At 42.8% G+C, this 17,241-nt stretch overlaps 2 protein-coding genes across 2 annotated transcripts in view; both read left to right on the top strand.

Moving 5' to 3' along the window:
• The first annotated feature begins 124 nt into the window (after window positions 1-124).
• Window positions 125-13,316, top strand: MRPS18B (mitochondrial ribosomal protein S18B). The gene is made up of 7 exons (XM_006896280.1): window positions 125-202; window positions 1,299-1,407; window positions 1,510-1,607; window positions 1,730-1,798; window positions 5,616-5,682; window positions 8,945-9,004; window positions 13,042-13,316. The coding sequence occupies exons 1-7, from the start codon at window positions 125-127 to the stop codon at window positions 13,314-13,316; spliced, it is 756 nt and encodes a 251-aa protein (XP_006896342.1).
• A 1,029-nt stretch (window positions 13,317-14,345) lies between these two features.
• ATAT1 (alpha tubulin acetyltransferase 1) overlaps window positions 14,346-17,241 on the top strand; it is a 16,262-nt gene continuing 13,366 nt past the window's right edge. The window contains 6 exon segments of the mRNA XM_006903690.1: window positions 14,346-14,422; window positions 14,575-14,635; window positions 14,736-14,827; window positions 14,941-15,001; window positions 15,111-15,224; window positions 15,385-15,486. Coding sequence (XP_006903752.1) covers window positions 14,346-14,422; window positions 14,575-14,635; window positions 14,736-14,827; window positions 14,941-15,001; window positions 15,111-15,224; window positions 15,385-15,486 — 507 coding nt within the window.

Here is a 17,241-nt window from a genome sequence, read left to right as displayed (position 1 = left end):
GCCGTTCTGACGCAAGCGCGCTGCTGCCTTCCTCACTGCGGTCTCGTCCTTGGCGCTAGCTCGCCAGGATCATAGAGTATGCCCAGTCGCCTTACAGGCACTCCCAGGTTGGACGTACGTCAAGATGGCGACCTTCACATTGGGCACGCTGGTGAGGCGGTTTCCTAGCCTTTCCTCTTTCAGAAGTGCCCAGAGAGTTCAGGTAACTCCTTGAAACACGTTTTGTACAATCCTAGCTTCGCTGTACCGTATCTGTATTGTTACTCCACTGCCAGAAGTTCGGGAGGTTGAGGTGGCGTCTTCCCCACTTTGCAAGGCTCAAGGTTTAACCAGCGCTTGTACAGCCCCGCCCACTACCAGCCACCGCATTATTGCTTGCATTTTTAGACCCAAATCGAGAACAAAGAGACAAGATTAGGTTTAATTATCTATTGTCGTCTTACCTCAGTAGCTAGATGTTGGAATTGTTCCTTAGGTAGAACCACTTAAGCAGCAAATAAAATCGGTACATTCTTAGCACTTGGGTGATCGGATTCTCAGCTCTCTCTTTCTCACTAAATAACTAACTGAGTCTTCTGGTTTAAGGATTTCTTCTGGTGTCCTGTACTCCCCATCCTGGAAGTCCTTGGTAAAACAGGGCTGGCATTTTGGTGGGGCACGGGCTGATGGGGAGTCTGGCCAAAGTGCCACTCCCTGAAGTGGAAGCGAGGAGAGATGGGGTCACCATAGAGTTAATAACAAGCTTGCTAGCTTTTAATGCTAGCGTTAGGACTCTAGATCTTACTGATGTTGAACTTTTTATGAGGCTGGGTAACTCGGTGACTCAGAATTAGATTGAGTCAGGGATTCAATTGTTCTATGAATACCCTTGCTTATAGACGTCTTACTTCCAAAAACCTAGACATTCTCCCTCCTCTCCCCCCAGGCGCGATTCGTTTTCCCTAAAAGCATTGAATATCATAGTATGTGCCAGGTTACTGCAGCATCTTCTTCAGTAAGATTTCATCTATCCTAATTATCCTCTCAACTGAGCTTCTATTTTAGAATTGGCTATGACAGACCCCCCAACAAAAATTACTGCGTTCTGTATGAAGCACAACGTGAATGATGGAATGTGAGAAAGAAAATGTACATGAATGGAAAAAATAAAACCCAAACTATTAAATCAGCAAATAGTAATAATAATTGTAAAAAACGACTCCATTCTGTGTAGTAATACAACAAGTGTTTACCATTTTCACACAGTGTGGGAAACAGTACATTGTTGTATTCATGCTCTCATACTCCTTTCTTCATAGATTTCCTTTCAGGCTTTTTGCACCAAAGCCTCCTGTGAGGAAGAGTCTTTGCCTTCAGCTCCCGTTTCTCCTTATGAGGATGAACCCTGGAAATACCTTGACTCAGAAGGTACCACTGAATGGAAAGGGTGGAAAAGATAGAGTCTGAGAGAAGTTCAGAGACCTCTCTCCCATTCCACCATGCAGTAATTTACACCATTTCTTATTTCAGAGTACCAGAACAGGTATGGTTCTCGCCCAGTCTGGGCTGACTACCGTCGCAATCACAAAGGTGGCATACCTTCACAGCGAACTCGAAAGACATGTATTGTGAGTTTGTAAGGCTGGCATGTATGTGGATTGTACAGTGGGGACATAGGCCATAGTGGAGATAGTAGCAACATTTTTTCTCCTGGGCTTTGACTGTCCTCTCCAATTTCTTCTCTCTACAGCGTGGGAATAAAATTGCTGGGAACCCTTGCCCCATCTGCCGGGATCACAAGTTGCACGTAGACTTCAGGGTAAGAAGAATCCAGAGAGCTTTTCTCTAAGATAAGAATTTGACACCTCTTTGAAATGTTAAAAGGTACCTTAGTGGCACAATGGTTAAAGTACTAGGTTTCCATCCTAAAGATCCTCAGTTCAATCCTACTACCTGCTCCACAGGAAAAGTTGTAGCAGTCTGCTTCTGTAAACATGTACAGATTTGGAAATCCTCTGGTACAGTCCTTCTCTGTTCTATTATAAGGTTGATATGAATTGGGATTGACTTAACACAGGAGTGGGTTTAGGTTTTTGTAGTATTAAAGATTACCAGAGCTGCCTTACACTTCTTTGTAATCTGGTATCCCGGCAGCTATTTTTTGCTATCTGATGTTAAAAGCACAATTTTTCTCCCTGTCTTAATAAAAACTGGATCTGAATACACTGAATATTGTAGTGTAAATTGGAAGGTAAGAGAAATGACTTAAGAAAATACTGTCTGAAAGGTTCCTTTATATGTATTATAGTTACTGTGTTTGTGAAGTCCCGTTGAGTCAGAGTCGACTCATAGCTGACTCACCAGCAGGTCTTTATAGGTAGTAAATCACACAAGAGGAGGTTGCCCATTTTTGTGGTGGATTCGAACCACATGCCTTTGGGTTCGCTCTGCAGCTCATTAATAAGCTATCAGAGCTCATTATTAAAAATGTTGAGCTGGTACTGTATTTTGTTATTATGTCAATCACTGGTTAGTAGTCTTCTAGTTACCTAGTCCTGGTACAACAGAAGTATAACAAATAGGGGACTTGAACAGACTGGAAGTTCCCACAGTTTAGGAGTCTAAAATTAAAACTTTAGAATGCTAACTCTAGAGGTAAGTTGCCGACTCTGGAGAGAAGTTCTTGTTTATTCTTCAAGTTTTCTATGTGTGCTGACATACATTTTAATCCATATTTTAAAAAACAAGTTTGACTCAAAATACAGCATATGCTAAACTGAGTAACTACTGTTGTTGTTATGTGCTGTTAAGTCAGCTGCAACCCTGTGTACAGCAGATCTTAAGCCGGCCCTGTCCTGAACCAGTCTCACTGATTCTGACACACCAACCTCATAGCCCCAGTTACTATATCAGTCCATCTCAATCCGGGGTCTTCCTTTTCTGTGCTGTCCCTGCACCCTTCTGAGCATGATGCCTTTCTTCAAGGACCAGTTCCTCCTTGCCATATGCCCGAAGTATGTAAGACGGATCTTCAGAATCCTAGCCTCTGAGGAGAAATTTGGTTTCACCCTCTCTGAGATAAACTGTTTTCTTGGCAGTCCATGATATGTTCAAGACTCTCCTTTAGCACCACAACTCAAAGACTATATCTTCTATAGTCATGGTCCAGTTCTCTGATGCAGAGCAAGTAATTGCAAAGATTATTGCCTGGATTAGGCACACCTTAGTCTCTGGGCTGACATCATTGCTTTTTGGTACTCTGGAGAGGTCCCTGACAACAGATTTTCCCAGTGCAGTTTGTCTTTTGATTTCCTGACTGCTCGTGCCAAGATTGTTGATTGTAGAGCCTAGCAACTGTTAACAACCTCAATCTCTTCTCCATCTATCATGGTGCTGCTGTTTGGCACAGTGGTGAGAATCTTTTTCTACTTGATGTTAGGTGATGTCTAAAATCTGTGATGGCTTTGGAATGTCATTGGGTTAAGCAACCCTACCACCTACCAGCTCTTCCATTTCCCACTAAAATCAAGATACTCTCACGACTTGGGTGATCATCGGCTTAACTCACTTTATCTCATAATTCTGAAAAGATTATTAACCACAAGTGTTGAAGTTAAAATTTACAACATGTTTTAGTGGACATTATTTAATTCACTAAAAAGAAAAAAATTAAAAACTGTCATGACACAGGCCAGGCAGAGTGGGCATGGAGTGTGTGAATTAAGGCATACAATCTCTTGGGATTTCCTCAACTCAAAAAGATTTTAAACAGAGTAAAAAGATCAGAACTTGTTCTTTAATCAGGAAAGTTCTCAGAGCTTGCAGTGGAAGCACTTGAGTAGACATGAAATGACTGGTCTTCAGGAAAGTTGAATGTGTATCTGTCCCTTGCCAGGAGTACCTGACTGCTCTAGTCTGGCATAGGTTACAGAGGAGTCACGTAGATAACTTTTCTGATTGAAATAGAAAAGGAGAAAAAAGGGAAAAAGAGAAGTTGTAGATGGAATTGTGTGGATGATTTTGCTGACTACTAGCTGACAGCTTCATCAGGTTTTCAGAGGGTATAAATCACATGAAAGGGCAGTGCTCATATTTCTCCTACAAAACCGCTGGTGGATTCGAGCCCAGTGCCTTTAAGTTTACCACTAAGCCACCAGAATTCCCTGTAAATACACATAATCACATGTGTGTTTGTGTACTCTTACATGTGTGTTTATATATTCATACATTGTTAACAGTATTGAAATATGTATACATGCCATATCATTTTGGTGATTGAGAGGATTTTGATTGTTTGTTTTGTGGGTTGTTTTTTTGTTAATAAAAGTTTACAGAGACTTAATGATTTCCATTCATTCATTGTTGCACTTTTCTCCCTCCCCCCCTTCCCCCCAATTCGCTCTTCTCTTTGAAAAGTAAAAGAAAAATTCTTTCATTGTTATACAATCCCTCCTCACAAGTCCACTGCACTGTGCAACATTCATTCTGGACTCCTGTCATGACAGTAATACCTAATCATGTATTCCTCCTAAACGATTCTCCCTTAACTGATTCAGTGGCGTATGCATTGTTTATCCTCTCTTTTCTTAGTTTCCCCCCAACCCCAATGTCAGTCTGCTTTACAACAGTGGCATTATGCAGTATTTGTCCTTTTGTGACTGAGATGTTTCACTCGGCATAATGTCCTCCAGGGTCACCCATTTTGTATAATATTGCATGAGTTTCTTGTTTTTCAGTGAAGCATAGTATTCCATTGTGTGAATATACCAGAGCTTCTCTGTCCATTCCTTTGTTGATGGACACTTGGGTTGTTTCCAACTCTTTGCTATTGTGAACAAAGCTGCAATAAACATGGGTGTGGATTGAGAGGATTTGCATATTTGATAACCTTGATATTTTTACCCAAGAGGCTGACTTTGGAACTAACCCCTACAGAAGAGAATACTCTGAGCTTGAGTCAGAGTGTAGTATATGACATATGAAGTGGTTGAAAGGCAGGAAATTTACTGGAGTATTCATGAGTAGGTTGGATTAAAAGGTGGGTCATGAAAGAGAGTAGTGCTATTATGGCAGAAAATGCGAGATTTAAATACAGCCAATATTAGAGACTAACAAACCTTTAATTAAGCACAGGTCAAGAACATCAGCTATTGTCCAAACTGTTCAGACCCTGAGGGGAAGCAAAGATTGGGTTTATATACAGAGATTGGGAATGGGGATTACACGAAGTGCATTGTGGTTGGCAGTTGAGATTTCTTCCCATTTGGGAGTTATCATTGTTTGTGATTTCTCTTGGGTGTCCGGGCCCTGGGCCACATACAGGAATGTAGTCAGGACGTAGTAACCAAGCTGGGTCAGCATGTACTGGGAAACACAAACCTTAGCAACCCATATTATTGCCAAATTATTGAAGCAAATATTTCTTAAAATGGCTGTCAGGACAAAATGGCTTCTCTCATGCTAACATGTAAAATGGCTTTTCTAATGCTTAGTATTTATGTTGCTACTACGGTATCTTTAGAGGTGGTGGGGTTAAAGTAGTTCATGTGAATATGTTGGGATTGTATACTGTCAGCCTGCAGGTCTTGTTACTCTTCCCTCCTCCAATCATGCTTCTCTCTTGTTCTCTCCCACAGAACATCAAGCTCTTAGAACAATTTGTCTGCGCCCACACTGGTATTATCTACCATGCTCTATACACAGGTTAGTGCATCATACCTCTTGCCAGGGGAGTAGATTTACCTTGTTGTTATTTGCTGTCAAGTTGCTTGCGACTTACAGAGACACCATGTACAGTAACTCTGAAGGGTGCCCTGTCTGGAGCCAGTCTTCAATGACTCTGACACACCTACCCCCATTGCCCTAGTCATTGTATCAATCCATCTAATCTGGGGTCTTCCTCTCCTGTACTGTCTCTCCATCCTTTTGATCTTGATCTCCTTCTCCAAGGATTGGTCCCTCCTGGCAACGTGCCCAAAGTATTTAAAACTGAACTTCAAAATCCTAGCCTCCAAGGAGAAACTTGATTTCACTTTCTCCAAGACAGACCTATTCGTTTTCTTGGCAGCCCATGGTATATTCAGGCATCAATAATTCTTCTATCATCCTTAGTCATTATCCAGCTCTCTGATGCATTGTAAGTAATTGTGAAGATCATGGACTGGATCAGGCACACCTTAGTCTCTAGACTGACATCATTGCTTCTCAGTATTCTGGGAAGGTACCTGACAGCAGATTTACCTAATGCAGTTTGTCTTTTGATTTCCTGACTGCTGATGCCAAGAATGTTCATTGTGGAGCTGAGCAAGCTGTAACTGTTAACAATCTCATCCATTATAGGCCAGTGGTGAGAATCTTTGTCTTCTTAATGTTGAATATCAGTCCATATTGTCCACTTGACCTTCTATAACAAACGCTTCAGGTCCACCTCAGTTTCAGCAAATTAAGGCTAAAGAAGGTCAAATCCACAGGAATCAAATTTTGACCTTGAGTCTATACCATCTGAGTTTAAAATCCAACTCAGGAACAGGTTTGAGGCTTTGAACACTAAAGAACCAGATGAGCTTTGGGAGTATATCAAGAGTATCATCCATAAAGAATGCAAAAGGTCATTACAAAGACAGAAGAAGAAAAGACCAAAATGGATGTCAGAAGGTACTCTTGACTATTGCACTAGAGCCCTGAGGAGCCAAAGCAAAGGGAAGAAATCAAGAAGTTAATGAGCTGATGGGAGCTTTGGTGGACTAGTGGCATGAAGCTGCACTGCAATCCCAGAGGTATGCGGTACGAATCCACCAGATGCTCTGCTGGAGAAGAAGGGGCAATCTCCTCCTGTACCCGTCAGATCTGATTTGACGGTACATACACACAAAATAATAAAATGCATTTTTAAAAGACGGTTAATGAGCTAAATAGAAGATTTCAAAGGGCAATACAGGAAGACAGTATTATAATGAAATGTGCTAAGAACTGGAGTCCAAAAATCAAAACTCACTTGGCATTTCATAAGCTGAAGGTTTACCTTAGGACACTTCATTTATTCAGTTATAACCACAGATGACTCTGTCATTCTAATTTAATGCATAAAAAGTATGGTTGAACTTTTTGGAAATCTTGATGTAACAGTGATTCTTTTATGTTAAATAGATAATTGTCTAAGTAACTATCTAAACATAGGGAATGCTGATGGTCTAGTCCATAGGGAGTTGCACTGCTAAAGGTGGCCCCTCTGGCAGTTTGGATCTTGCAGCAGCTCTGCAGGAGAAAGATGCATAATCTCTGCTCATGCTGTTAACAGCCTCTGACAACCTACTGAAGGACGTCTCTTTCAACTTGATGGCAATAAGTCTTAGCTCTTAGAAGATAAATTGTGGTAGTAACTTCCTTAGTATAATATTTCTTCCCTTTTACAAAAGGCTCTACTTACAAATTGAGTATTGGGTAATTTTTCATGTACTATTAACAATTGAGTTAGATTTTTCAATTTGGAAATAAATACTTAATAGTTAAGCATTATACCCCATAACTATACATCAGGCTTAATCCAGCAAGGACACTGCCAGGTTTTGTAAATAAAGTTTATTGAAACACAAGTGTGTGCATTTGTTTACATATTATATATAGCTGTATCTGAGCTACATTTAGACACCATCAACAAATCTTGCCTCACTTAAGTAACTGAGACAGAAAATATAGGGCCTCTGGAGCCTAATGTACAGCTCTCTGGCCTTTTCTAGAAATTTTTTGCCACTCCCTGTTTTAAGTTAAATTGGCAGAGAATGATTTGACTCTAAAGAGAGTTTGATACTTTCATTTTGCCTTCACTTGATCAGAACTCCTTTATATACATATCGAATCTTTGTGTATTGTCCAACTTAACCCTGAAATTCATCACATTTATCCTTGAAACCAAGTTACTCCTTGGAGGCAAGGATTTTGAAACGCCATCTGACACACTTTGTGCGTATTGCCAGGAGGTACCCGTCCTTGGAGAAGGACATCATTGGAAGTGTGGAGGGACAGCACAGGAGAGGAAGACTGTGGGTGAGATAAATTGACACAGTTACTGGGGGATGAGGGTAGGTGTGTCAGATACTGGCTCAGGATAGGGCAAGGTTCAAAGCTGTTTTACCTAAAGTCACTGTGAGTCACAGGCAACTCTAGGCCACATAACAACAACCCTTGAATTGGGTTCTGCTTCTTGTCTTGGAGCTTTCTTACCATGTAACACAAATACCACAGATATATCTTGTTTAACAAACCAAATTTCTCAAAATTTAATAAGCCAAAAATGAAGTCAGGGTGCTAGCTCTCAACAAAATTTTTTCTTTTGACTCTAAAGGAAAGTCATTGTCTAATTGAGTTGCTGCTATATGATTTTCATCTAGCTTAGTATTTCTCCCATCTCTGCTCCACTCACTTATTTAATCTCATCTCAAAAGAGATCAACTCAGGGAGTTCTGGTGGCCTAGTGGCACAAAGCTCCACTGCAATCTCAAAGGTATATGGTTTGAATCCACCAGATGCTTTGCTGGAGAAGGAGGGGCAATTTCCTCTTGTACCAGTCAGATCTGATTTGATGGTACACACAAAAATAATAAAATAAAAATTTTCTAAAAAAGAGAGGTCAACTCAAGATACATCATAAACCGTGCTTTGTTAATGCAACGAGACAACTATTCCCAACACATATTTTGAGGGACACAATTCAGTCCCTACCACTTAGTGATTCCTCATCTATAGTGGCTAGAGCATTCCAAGTCATAATTTCAGCTCTCAAGAGTTGTCCCCATTAGGTAGATGTAGAAACTGAAGTCCATGGAGGGGTCAGAGAAATGGAGTCATTGGTAGAGCTGTGTCATCTAAATCCAGCACCTTGTTACCAAATAGTTCTTTCTGTTGACTGCCTTATAGAACCAAGTGCCAAGTTATATTTCTTTCCACTCATCTTTTTTCTCCCTTACAGGAGTCTGTATGAAGCAGCACAGGAAGTTGACCAAGGCCATCGAGAAAGCCAGGGATCTTGGTGAGCATGAGAAGGAACACAGGGCAGTCCAGAAAGGCAGAAAGATGGTGACTTAGGGTGGATATAAATGCTTCCACCCAAGAAGATAGTAATTTTGTTATATGCCTTTGAGTTGCTTATAACTCATAGTAACCCCATGTACAAGAGCTCTGAACCTTGCTCTTATCCTGTGCCAGCCTTATTGTCTCTGACACACCTACCCCCATTACCCCAGTCACTGAATCAATCCATATCATTGAAGGTCTTCCTCTCTTGCTGGTCTCTCCACTCTCCTAAGCGTGATATCCCTCTATAAGGACTGGTCCTTCCTTATAACATGCCCAAAGTATGTCAGATGAATCTTCAGAATCCTTGCCTTCAAGGAGCAGCCTGGTTTCATCCTCCCTAGGACAAACCTGTTTGTTCTCTTAGTGGTCTGTAATATACTCAGTACTCTTCTCCAGCACCACATAGTACCTGTTATATTTTTGCTAGATTTTCTGTCTTCATTCTGTCATCCCTTGCCTTCTCTCCTAATCTCTTTATGTAAACAATGACATGGCAGAAGCATCTGACCTGCTCTGTCTTTACAAGGGAAAGAATTAAGATCAGTAGCTCCAATTTGATTCTTGTGAGGCAAGTTATCAGACATACCTCCTCCCGAGACATTTTTGTTTTGTTTCTTCTTTTTTTTTTTTTTAAATTCATTCATTGTTGCATTTTCCTTCCTTTCACTTTCTTCCAGTCCACTTTGTAATATACCTCTTTTTCTGGATTATACAGTCTCCTCCTGTGCACTTAACTACCTCTGAAAACTTGCTTGAGTATCAGCTATGTGTCGGTTCCAACTCGAGAACAACATATTCCTTTTAAACAGTTCTTTCTGTCATCTGTTCCAGTGTTCCCTCTTTATCCACTCTTTTCCTGTTCTTCCCCCAACTCCAACTATCTCAGTCCTGTTTATAAAGGTGTTATGCAGTATTTGTCCTTCTGTAAGTGAACTATTTCTGACACCAGTAATCCATTTCACAAGCATTGCTCTACTTGGTTTAATAATTAATTGCAGTTGCTATGCAGTGTTTAAGATTATAGGACTTATTAGGAAAGTAATAGGTTAATATTCAGGATCCAGTAATAACCCAGGATATTGTTCTTAAAATACAGCCTTTTTAGTCTGTGTTTGGAAGCAGGCCTCTCTGGCCATCACGTCCCTGGTCTCTGAGACCTCTAGGACTGGCCTGACCTCTGACCTCTCTGGCAAATAATAGAAAGGTACTTAGTTCTGCCAGTAAATGTCCAGATACACACCAGTAACTCTCGGGCCATAGAATGAATGCTTTTAAGCTGGTGGTGTATTGGCAGAGTAAGGGATCATCATGCACTCCGCAACCAGGCTCACCAAGATCTAAGACCCAAAAAGCCTATGGCCCGAGAGTTACAGATCTTGGTGAGCCTGGTTGTGGAGTGCATGATGATCCCTTACTCTGCCAATACACCACCAGCTTAAAAGCATTCATTCTGTGGGCCGTGAGGCCCACTGCCGCTGCCTACAGGTTAGGTTCCATGTCCTAAACCTAGGAGGCTAACACAACAGGGACCCAGAACCAAAGGATATGCTCCACTCTTGGCTCTTCTGATTGTAGTAAGGTCCCCATCTCCAGTTGTGGAATGTCTCATTTTAAGCCTAGCAGGATGGCGAAACTGACTTACTTAGGGTTCCATAAACCTTATTTGTATAAACTCACCTCCACAAGGGAACCATGCAGCACTTTTATTATTATTATTATCTCTATCATCACTATTATCTTGTCTTCATAGTGGGCTATAAGCACACATAATTTTCTGGTATCAAGGGACTTGATTATGGATCCAAGTAAGATGCAGTTTTTGACAATTTCAGTCTTTTCTCCATCTATCATGTTGCCTATTAACTCAGTGGGGACTAGTTTCTCATGAAGTTGCATTGAGTGTGACTCACAGCAACCCGTGAGCAACAGATCTAAAAACTGTCCTATCCTGCATCATCCTTATCCCCAACATAGTTGAACTCATGCCGCAGTCACTGTTCACAGTCACAGTTCATCTTGTTTAGAGAGGGTTTTTCTCTCCTCCTCTGGCCGTCCACCTTTCTAAGCATGATGTCCCTTTCCAAGGTATAGCCTCTCCTGACAGCCTGTCCAGAATATGTGAGATGAAGCCTCACCATCTTTGCCTCCAAGGACCACTCTGATTGCACTTTCTCTAAGACATACATGTTTGCTTTTGTCAGTCCATGAGATATTCAGTACTCTTCTCCAATACCACTTTAAAGGCATCCATTCTTTGGTCAGCCTTATTCATTGTCAAGCTCTCAGATGCATAGCAGGTGATTGGGAAGACTGAACTGAGAAAGACACACCTTTAAGTCATTAAATCTTAGTGTTTAAACTTAGATCACTGTTTTTCAGTACCTTGGAAAGTTATGTCTCCCAATCTCCTGACGGCTGGTATCCAAGGTATTGACTGTGGATCCAAGCAAGATGAGATTATTGACAATTTCAGGCTTTTTTCTCCATGATATTACTTACTAGAAGGGCCACATTAAGTAGGTTGGTGTGCTGCACTGTTTCACTGCTCCTTACTCTTTTCTTTACCCTCTTTCTTATTATACAACTACTGATCTCTAGATTAGGGAGTTCTAGTGGCCCAATAGGTAGGGAATTGGGCTGCCAACCCAGAGGCAGGCAGTTTGAACCCACCAGCTGCCTTGAAAGAAAAGCATGGGCCGTTTTCTCCCATGTTATTCAGAGCTTCAGAAAACCTAGTGGCGGGTCAGCTGTGAGTCAGTGCCAAATGAAAGCTCTCAAGGCAATAGCTAGAGCATTGAGTTGTTGTTATGTGCCGTCAAGTCGCTTGCAACTCATAGCGACCCTATGTACAACAGCCCTAAACTCTGCTCTGTCCTGTGCAATCCCGATTATCCCAATCATTGAATCAGTCCACCTCATAGGGGGCCTTCCCCTTCTGCGCTGTCCCTCCACCCTACCAAGCATGATGTCCCTCTCCAAGGACCAGTCCCTCCTTGCAGCATGTCTAAAGTATGTTAGACAGAGCCTTAGAATCCTTGCCTCCAAGGAGCACAGCCCGGTTTGACCCTTTCCAGGATGAATCTGTTTGTTTTCCTAGCAGTCCATGGTACTCTCAGTACTTGTCTCCAGCACCACAGCTCAAAGGCATCAATTCTCCTTTTATCCTCCTTAGTCATTGTCCAACCCTCTGATGCATAACAAGTGATAGCAAAGACCATGGCCTGTATCAGATGCACCTTAGTCTCCAAAGAGACACCATTGCTCTTCAGTACTTTGGAGAGGTCCCTAACAGCAGATTTTCCCATGGCAATGCGCCTTTTAATTTCCTGGCTACTGGTGCCAAGAGTGTTGACTGTGGAGCCAAGCAAACTAAAGCTGTGAACAATCTCAATCTCTTCACCATCCATCCTGCTGCTGCCAATTGGTCCAGTGGTGAGAATCTTTGTCTTCTTGACATTGAGCCTCAATCCATATTGGAGGCTGCAATCCTTGACCCTCTGCAGCAGGTGCTTCATGTCCTCCTCAGTTTCAGCAACCAGGGTTGTGTCATCTGCATAACGCAGATTGTTGATAGATCGTCCACCAATCTTGACCCCACATTTCTCCTCATAGAGCTCAGCCTCCCGGATAATCTGTTCTGCATACAGGTTGAAAAGGTATGGAGACAGGACACATCCCTGGCATACGCCCTTTCCAAGTTTGAACTGTGCAGTGTTTCCTTTCTCTGTTCTGACGACTGCCTCTTGTTCCCAGTAGAGGTTTCTCATTAGCACGACCTAGTGTTCTGGTATTCCCATTCTTCTCAGAGTTAGACTTGAGGACACCTTTGTGCAATCTATAAAAAGCCATTCCCTCATGAGGAACAGTACAGCTTCATGGCTGTGGTGCAGAGCTGCGTACTTGACAGGCAGTGCCCAGGCTGTGTCAGCCCACATTTGTCCCCTTACTCCTCCAGTCAGTTTTCTTACTGTCTCTTTTTTTTTTAATTAGGTCTCCTCAGTTACCACATTCCACAGGTTGAACCCCGTGACCTTGACTTCAGTACATCTCATGGAGCTGTGAGTGGTACTCCACCAGCTCCAACTCTGGTTTCAGGAGATTCCTGGTACCCATGGTACAGCTGGAAGCAACCCCCAGAGAAAGAGCTGTCCCGCCTACGCCGGCTCTACCAGGGCCATCTCCTCGAGGAGAGTGGACCCCCGCCTGAAACAATGCCAGAGGTGCCCCACACAGCTCCAGCTAAAACTTCCTCGGGTGTCCCTTAGGAACAGCAGCAGATTTGGAGGCGCCTTGCACATGGTGCTGAAGAACAGATGATAGTCCCGGTTACCCTAAAATATATGCCCGTTTTGTGACCAGTGTCAGGCCCAGAGCCAAAGGAAAGAAATGTTAATAAAATATAGAAAAAAAAAAAAACAAAAAAAACCCCTGAAACTGAAGACTGTGTGGTTATGGGAAGCCTCACTCCCCTACTGTAAATAGATGTAAAGGTGATGGGTAAGACATTCTGTTGCTATTTCAAGACTTCTGTCAGTTTAACTTTTCAAAAATAAAGCTGCGTTTCTGACTTGCATTGGTCTGAGCTTTGTACTTAGAAATATTACTTGGTTTGGGGAGTTTTCTCCATGTAAGTAAAGGTATAAGATGATCCTGTGTGGAGAGAATTGAGACTAGAGGCTCTGCTCCTGGGACAAGCAGCTGTGTGATGCTGTCCAATCACTTGCGGGCCACTGTACTACCATCATTAAGCCAAGCAAAAATGGGGCACTGTGGCACCCCATGCGGCAGTGGAGAGAGGATATTAAGGGGACATCAGGCTTGGCAAGAAGAGTGAGGTCTCAGAGGCCAGGGTGCTAGCACAAGTCCTTCAGGAAGGCAGGATCTTGACCCCGCCTGTTGAAGCCGCGGGAAGTAAAGCTTCGAGGGCGGGGCGGAAGTGACGTCTGCTGGGCGGGGCTGTCGCGCACAATGGGCCATGGAGTTCCCTTTCGATGTGGACGCGCTGCTCCCGGAGCGGATCACGGTGCTGGATCAGCACTTGCGGCCCCCGGCCCGCCGACCCGGAACCACAACGCCGGCCCGGTGACATTTCATAACCGCCCCACGGCCCTTCTCCTTATCTTTCTTGAAATCTGATTTAGGGACCACGCCCCCTCGGTCTGATTAGTGACCCCTCCTTTTGATGTCCAGGCCTGCTCTTTTGAGAACCCTTGACCCTAGGCTTAAGGATGTTTATCAGTACTTGGATCTGAGATCTTTTATCCCATTGCCCATTACGTGGTCCCATCCAAAAGATGTGGTTGACCCGCCCTTCCTGCTTCACTCCCCCTATAACCTCCAGGGAGGAGGGAATGTAGCACTTTGGGAGGAGGTGTGGCAAAAGTTTGGATTGGGAGGGTTGGAGTGAAGAATCAAGTTGGAAGACACCAAGTGCTGAATTTAGGCTGGAGTCGGGTCCCAGAGAGTAACTGCCCAGGACTTTCTAATTCAGTGAGTATCTGACTATCTCTTCTCTTTCTGTAGTGTTGATCTGCAGCAGCAAATTATGACCATTGTAGATGAGCTGGGCAAGGCTTCTGCCAAGGTATTGGGAATTCTTAAGATGGAGAGGTGGGGGTTTTCTGACGACAGAAAAGGTCACTAGGTCTTTGGAGAGGGATTTGCAGAAACTGTCATCTTGGTAGGCCCAGCATCTTCCTGCTCCCATCACTAGTGCATCGAGGATGCAGAGTAACCGCCACGTCATGTATGTGCTCAAAGACACATCAGCCCGACCGTGAGTGCCAAATGTTCATACTTAATTCCTTTCTCTACCTGATTCTCCCTTTTGGGCTCAACCGCTTCTAAATAACTGCTACCAGCTTGTTTATTATGTACTGCCTCCTACAGGGCTGGAAAAGGAGCCATTATTGGTTTTCTCAAAGTTGGATACAAGAAGCTCTTTGTCTTGGTATGTTTTGTCCTTTACACACTTTTGTTCTTGAGACTCAAAAGGGTGTGAGGAGGCAGCAGAACAATGCGAGGGTTCTGAAAGATGTTTATTATTCTATACCTGTTAGGATGATCGTGAAGCTCACAATGAGGTAGAACCACTTTGTATCTTGGACTTTTATATCCACGAGTCACTTCAACGTCATGGCCATGGGCGAGAACTCTTCCAGCATATGTTGCAGGTATCATATATCTTTTTTCAGGGTCTGTCCAAAAATGGAGCTAAAAGTCCCCTATGGCCTGAACCTTTCCAAAGGCCCTGGTTCTCCCCCACCTCCCGTGCCCCCTTGTCCTCCATTATTCCCACTCCTCACACCTATCTTGAGCCTCCCCTTCTTGCAGAAGGAACGAGTTGAACCACACCAACTGGCTATTGATCGACCTTCACAGAAGCTGCTGAAGTTCCTGAATAAGCACTACAACTTGGAGACTACAGTTCCACAGGTTAGAAGTTTCAGATGGTAGAACCCCACTAAATATTCTCATTGAATTTGTTTTTTATTTGAGGATGAAGAAGTGGCACCTTCCAGGAGCAGCTTGTTGCTCCTTATATTGTATTCAGTTTGACCAACTAAAGTCTTTCTTGTGGCACTCTCTTTCATCTTGAAGTTATTTCACTCATGTCTATTTTGATTCTCTATCATGGGCTGTTTGCTTATATCTAATAACTTTACGCCCCTGTACCTCAAACATACGCAGTTCATTTTCAGATCCTTGTTTTGACATAGGCCATTACTTGTTCAGTCAGCTAACGTTTATTACTCACTCACTCAATTGTCTCATAACTGACCCTCCCACACCTTTTCAGTAGCAGTAAATCATTCGGGAGGAGATTGTTTTTCTCCCCCGGAAAAAGTGGTGGATTTGAAACATTTGCCCTTGGGTTGGCAATGCAACTCCTTACCCACTAGGCTACTAGAGGCTTGGCTCCCTGGCTCCCTGACTTTTTTTAAGGGCCCAGAAAGATAATACATTTCCTTGCCTCTGAAATATCGGTCTAATAGGGAGAAGGTGATTTTATTTATAAATGTTGTTATGTACCTTGGAGTTGGAACAGCCCATAGCTTATTCTCTGGTGGGTTTTCAGAGACAGTTAATTACACGGGAGATTGCCTTTCTTTCTTCCACCGAGCAGCTGGTGGCCTTGAACCATATGCCCTCAGAATTGCAGCGCAGCTTCTTGCCCCAGGCTGCCAGAACTCCTATATTTATAAATAAATTTAGTAAAATGTTACTCATTTATTTACTCTATAAGTATCTATTAAGTGAATACCTAGCACTGTTCTGGGTGTCAAGATTACTTTATTCAACAAAGTGAACAATAGTTCTTGGTCTTGTGGAGCTTATATTCTAGTGAAGGAAAACAGACAAGTATAATAGACAAGTAAAGTGTATATTGTGGTTGGCAAATAAGTGCTCTGAAAAAATGAAAGCAGGCTTAAGGAGTTTGTAGACCCTTAAGTGCTCAGTTACTAACTGAAAAATTGGCAGGTTGAATCCAGCTTGAGGCACTTTGAAAGGAAGGTCTGGTGAAAACCGTTGAAGTGTAGTTCTAATCTGAAACACATGGAACCTCCAAGAGTCAAAATTAATAAGAGCTAACTCATAAATTACAAGGGCTTGGGAGCACCAAGGATTGGGGCATGTAGCAGTTTGAGTTTAATTGGCATAATCAAGATACACAGACTGAGAAAGTATCACTTGAGCAGTAACTTTGAGGTAAGAGGAGCCTGGTGTTATCTATAGGAAGAGCATCCCAGACAGAAGGGTTTCTACCTGAAAGAGTAGATTGGCAAGTGTGAGTTGAACCACATCAGTGAGGTAGACAGTGCAGCAAGGGAAGAGAGTGACAGGTAATGAGAGAGGAAGAACCTTTGGGACATTATGGGGTATTGTAAAAACTTTGGCTTTTACCCTAAGTGAAAGAGAGACTTTTCAGGGGTATAAGCAAGGATTAATATGGTGGGTGACCTGTTTTTAACATGATAGCCTTGACATCTTCCTGCTCCCAGATAGAAGGAACAGACAGCAGTGGACAAGGATAGAGGCAACTCGACTAATTAAGTGGCAGTAACCTTGAAGTTGAGGAAAATTAAACCAAATCCAAGGCAACCAAAATATGACCGTGAGTCTATCCCACCTGAATTTCAGAACCATCTCAGGAACAGGTTTGAGGCCTTGAACACTAATGAGTGAAGA

This window comes from Elephantulus edwardii, unplaced genomic scaffold, assembly GCF_000299155.1.
Source record: "Elephantulus edwardii isolate Elephantulus edwardi_28Jun2011 unplaced genomic scaffold, EleEdw1.0 scaffold00184, whole genome shotgun sequence".
Lineage (NCBI taxonomy): Eukaryota > Metazoa > Chordata > Mammalia > Macroscelidea > Macroscelididae > Elephantulus > Elephantulus edwardii.
Note: the sequence above shows the minus strand (reverse complement) of the source record. Positions and strands in the feature narration are given on the sequence as shown.

Excerpts from the sequence above, each read along its gene's own strand:
- MRPS18B (XM_006896280.1), top strand. The coding sequence starts at position 125 with ATGGCGACCTTCACATTGGGCACGCTGGTGAGGCGGTTTCCTAGCCTT. Across the intron at positions 203-1,298 it reads GAAGTGCCCAGAGAGTTCAG|ATTTCCTTTCAGGCTTTTTG; the intron begins GTAACTCCTTGA and ends CTTTCTTCATAG. Across the intron at positions 1,408-1,509 it reads GAAATACCTTGACTCAGAAG|AGTACCAGAACAGGTATGGT; the intron begins GTACCACTGAAT and ends TTCTTATTTCAG.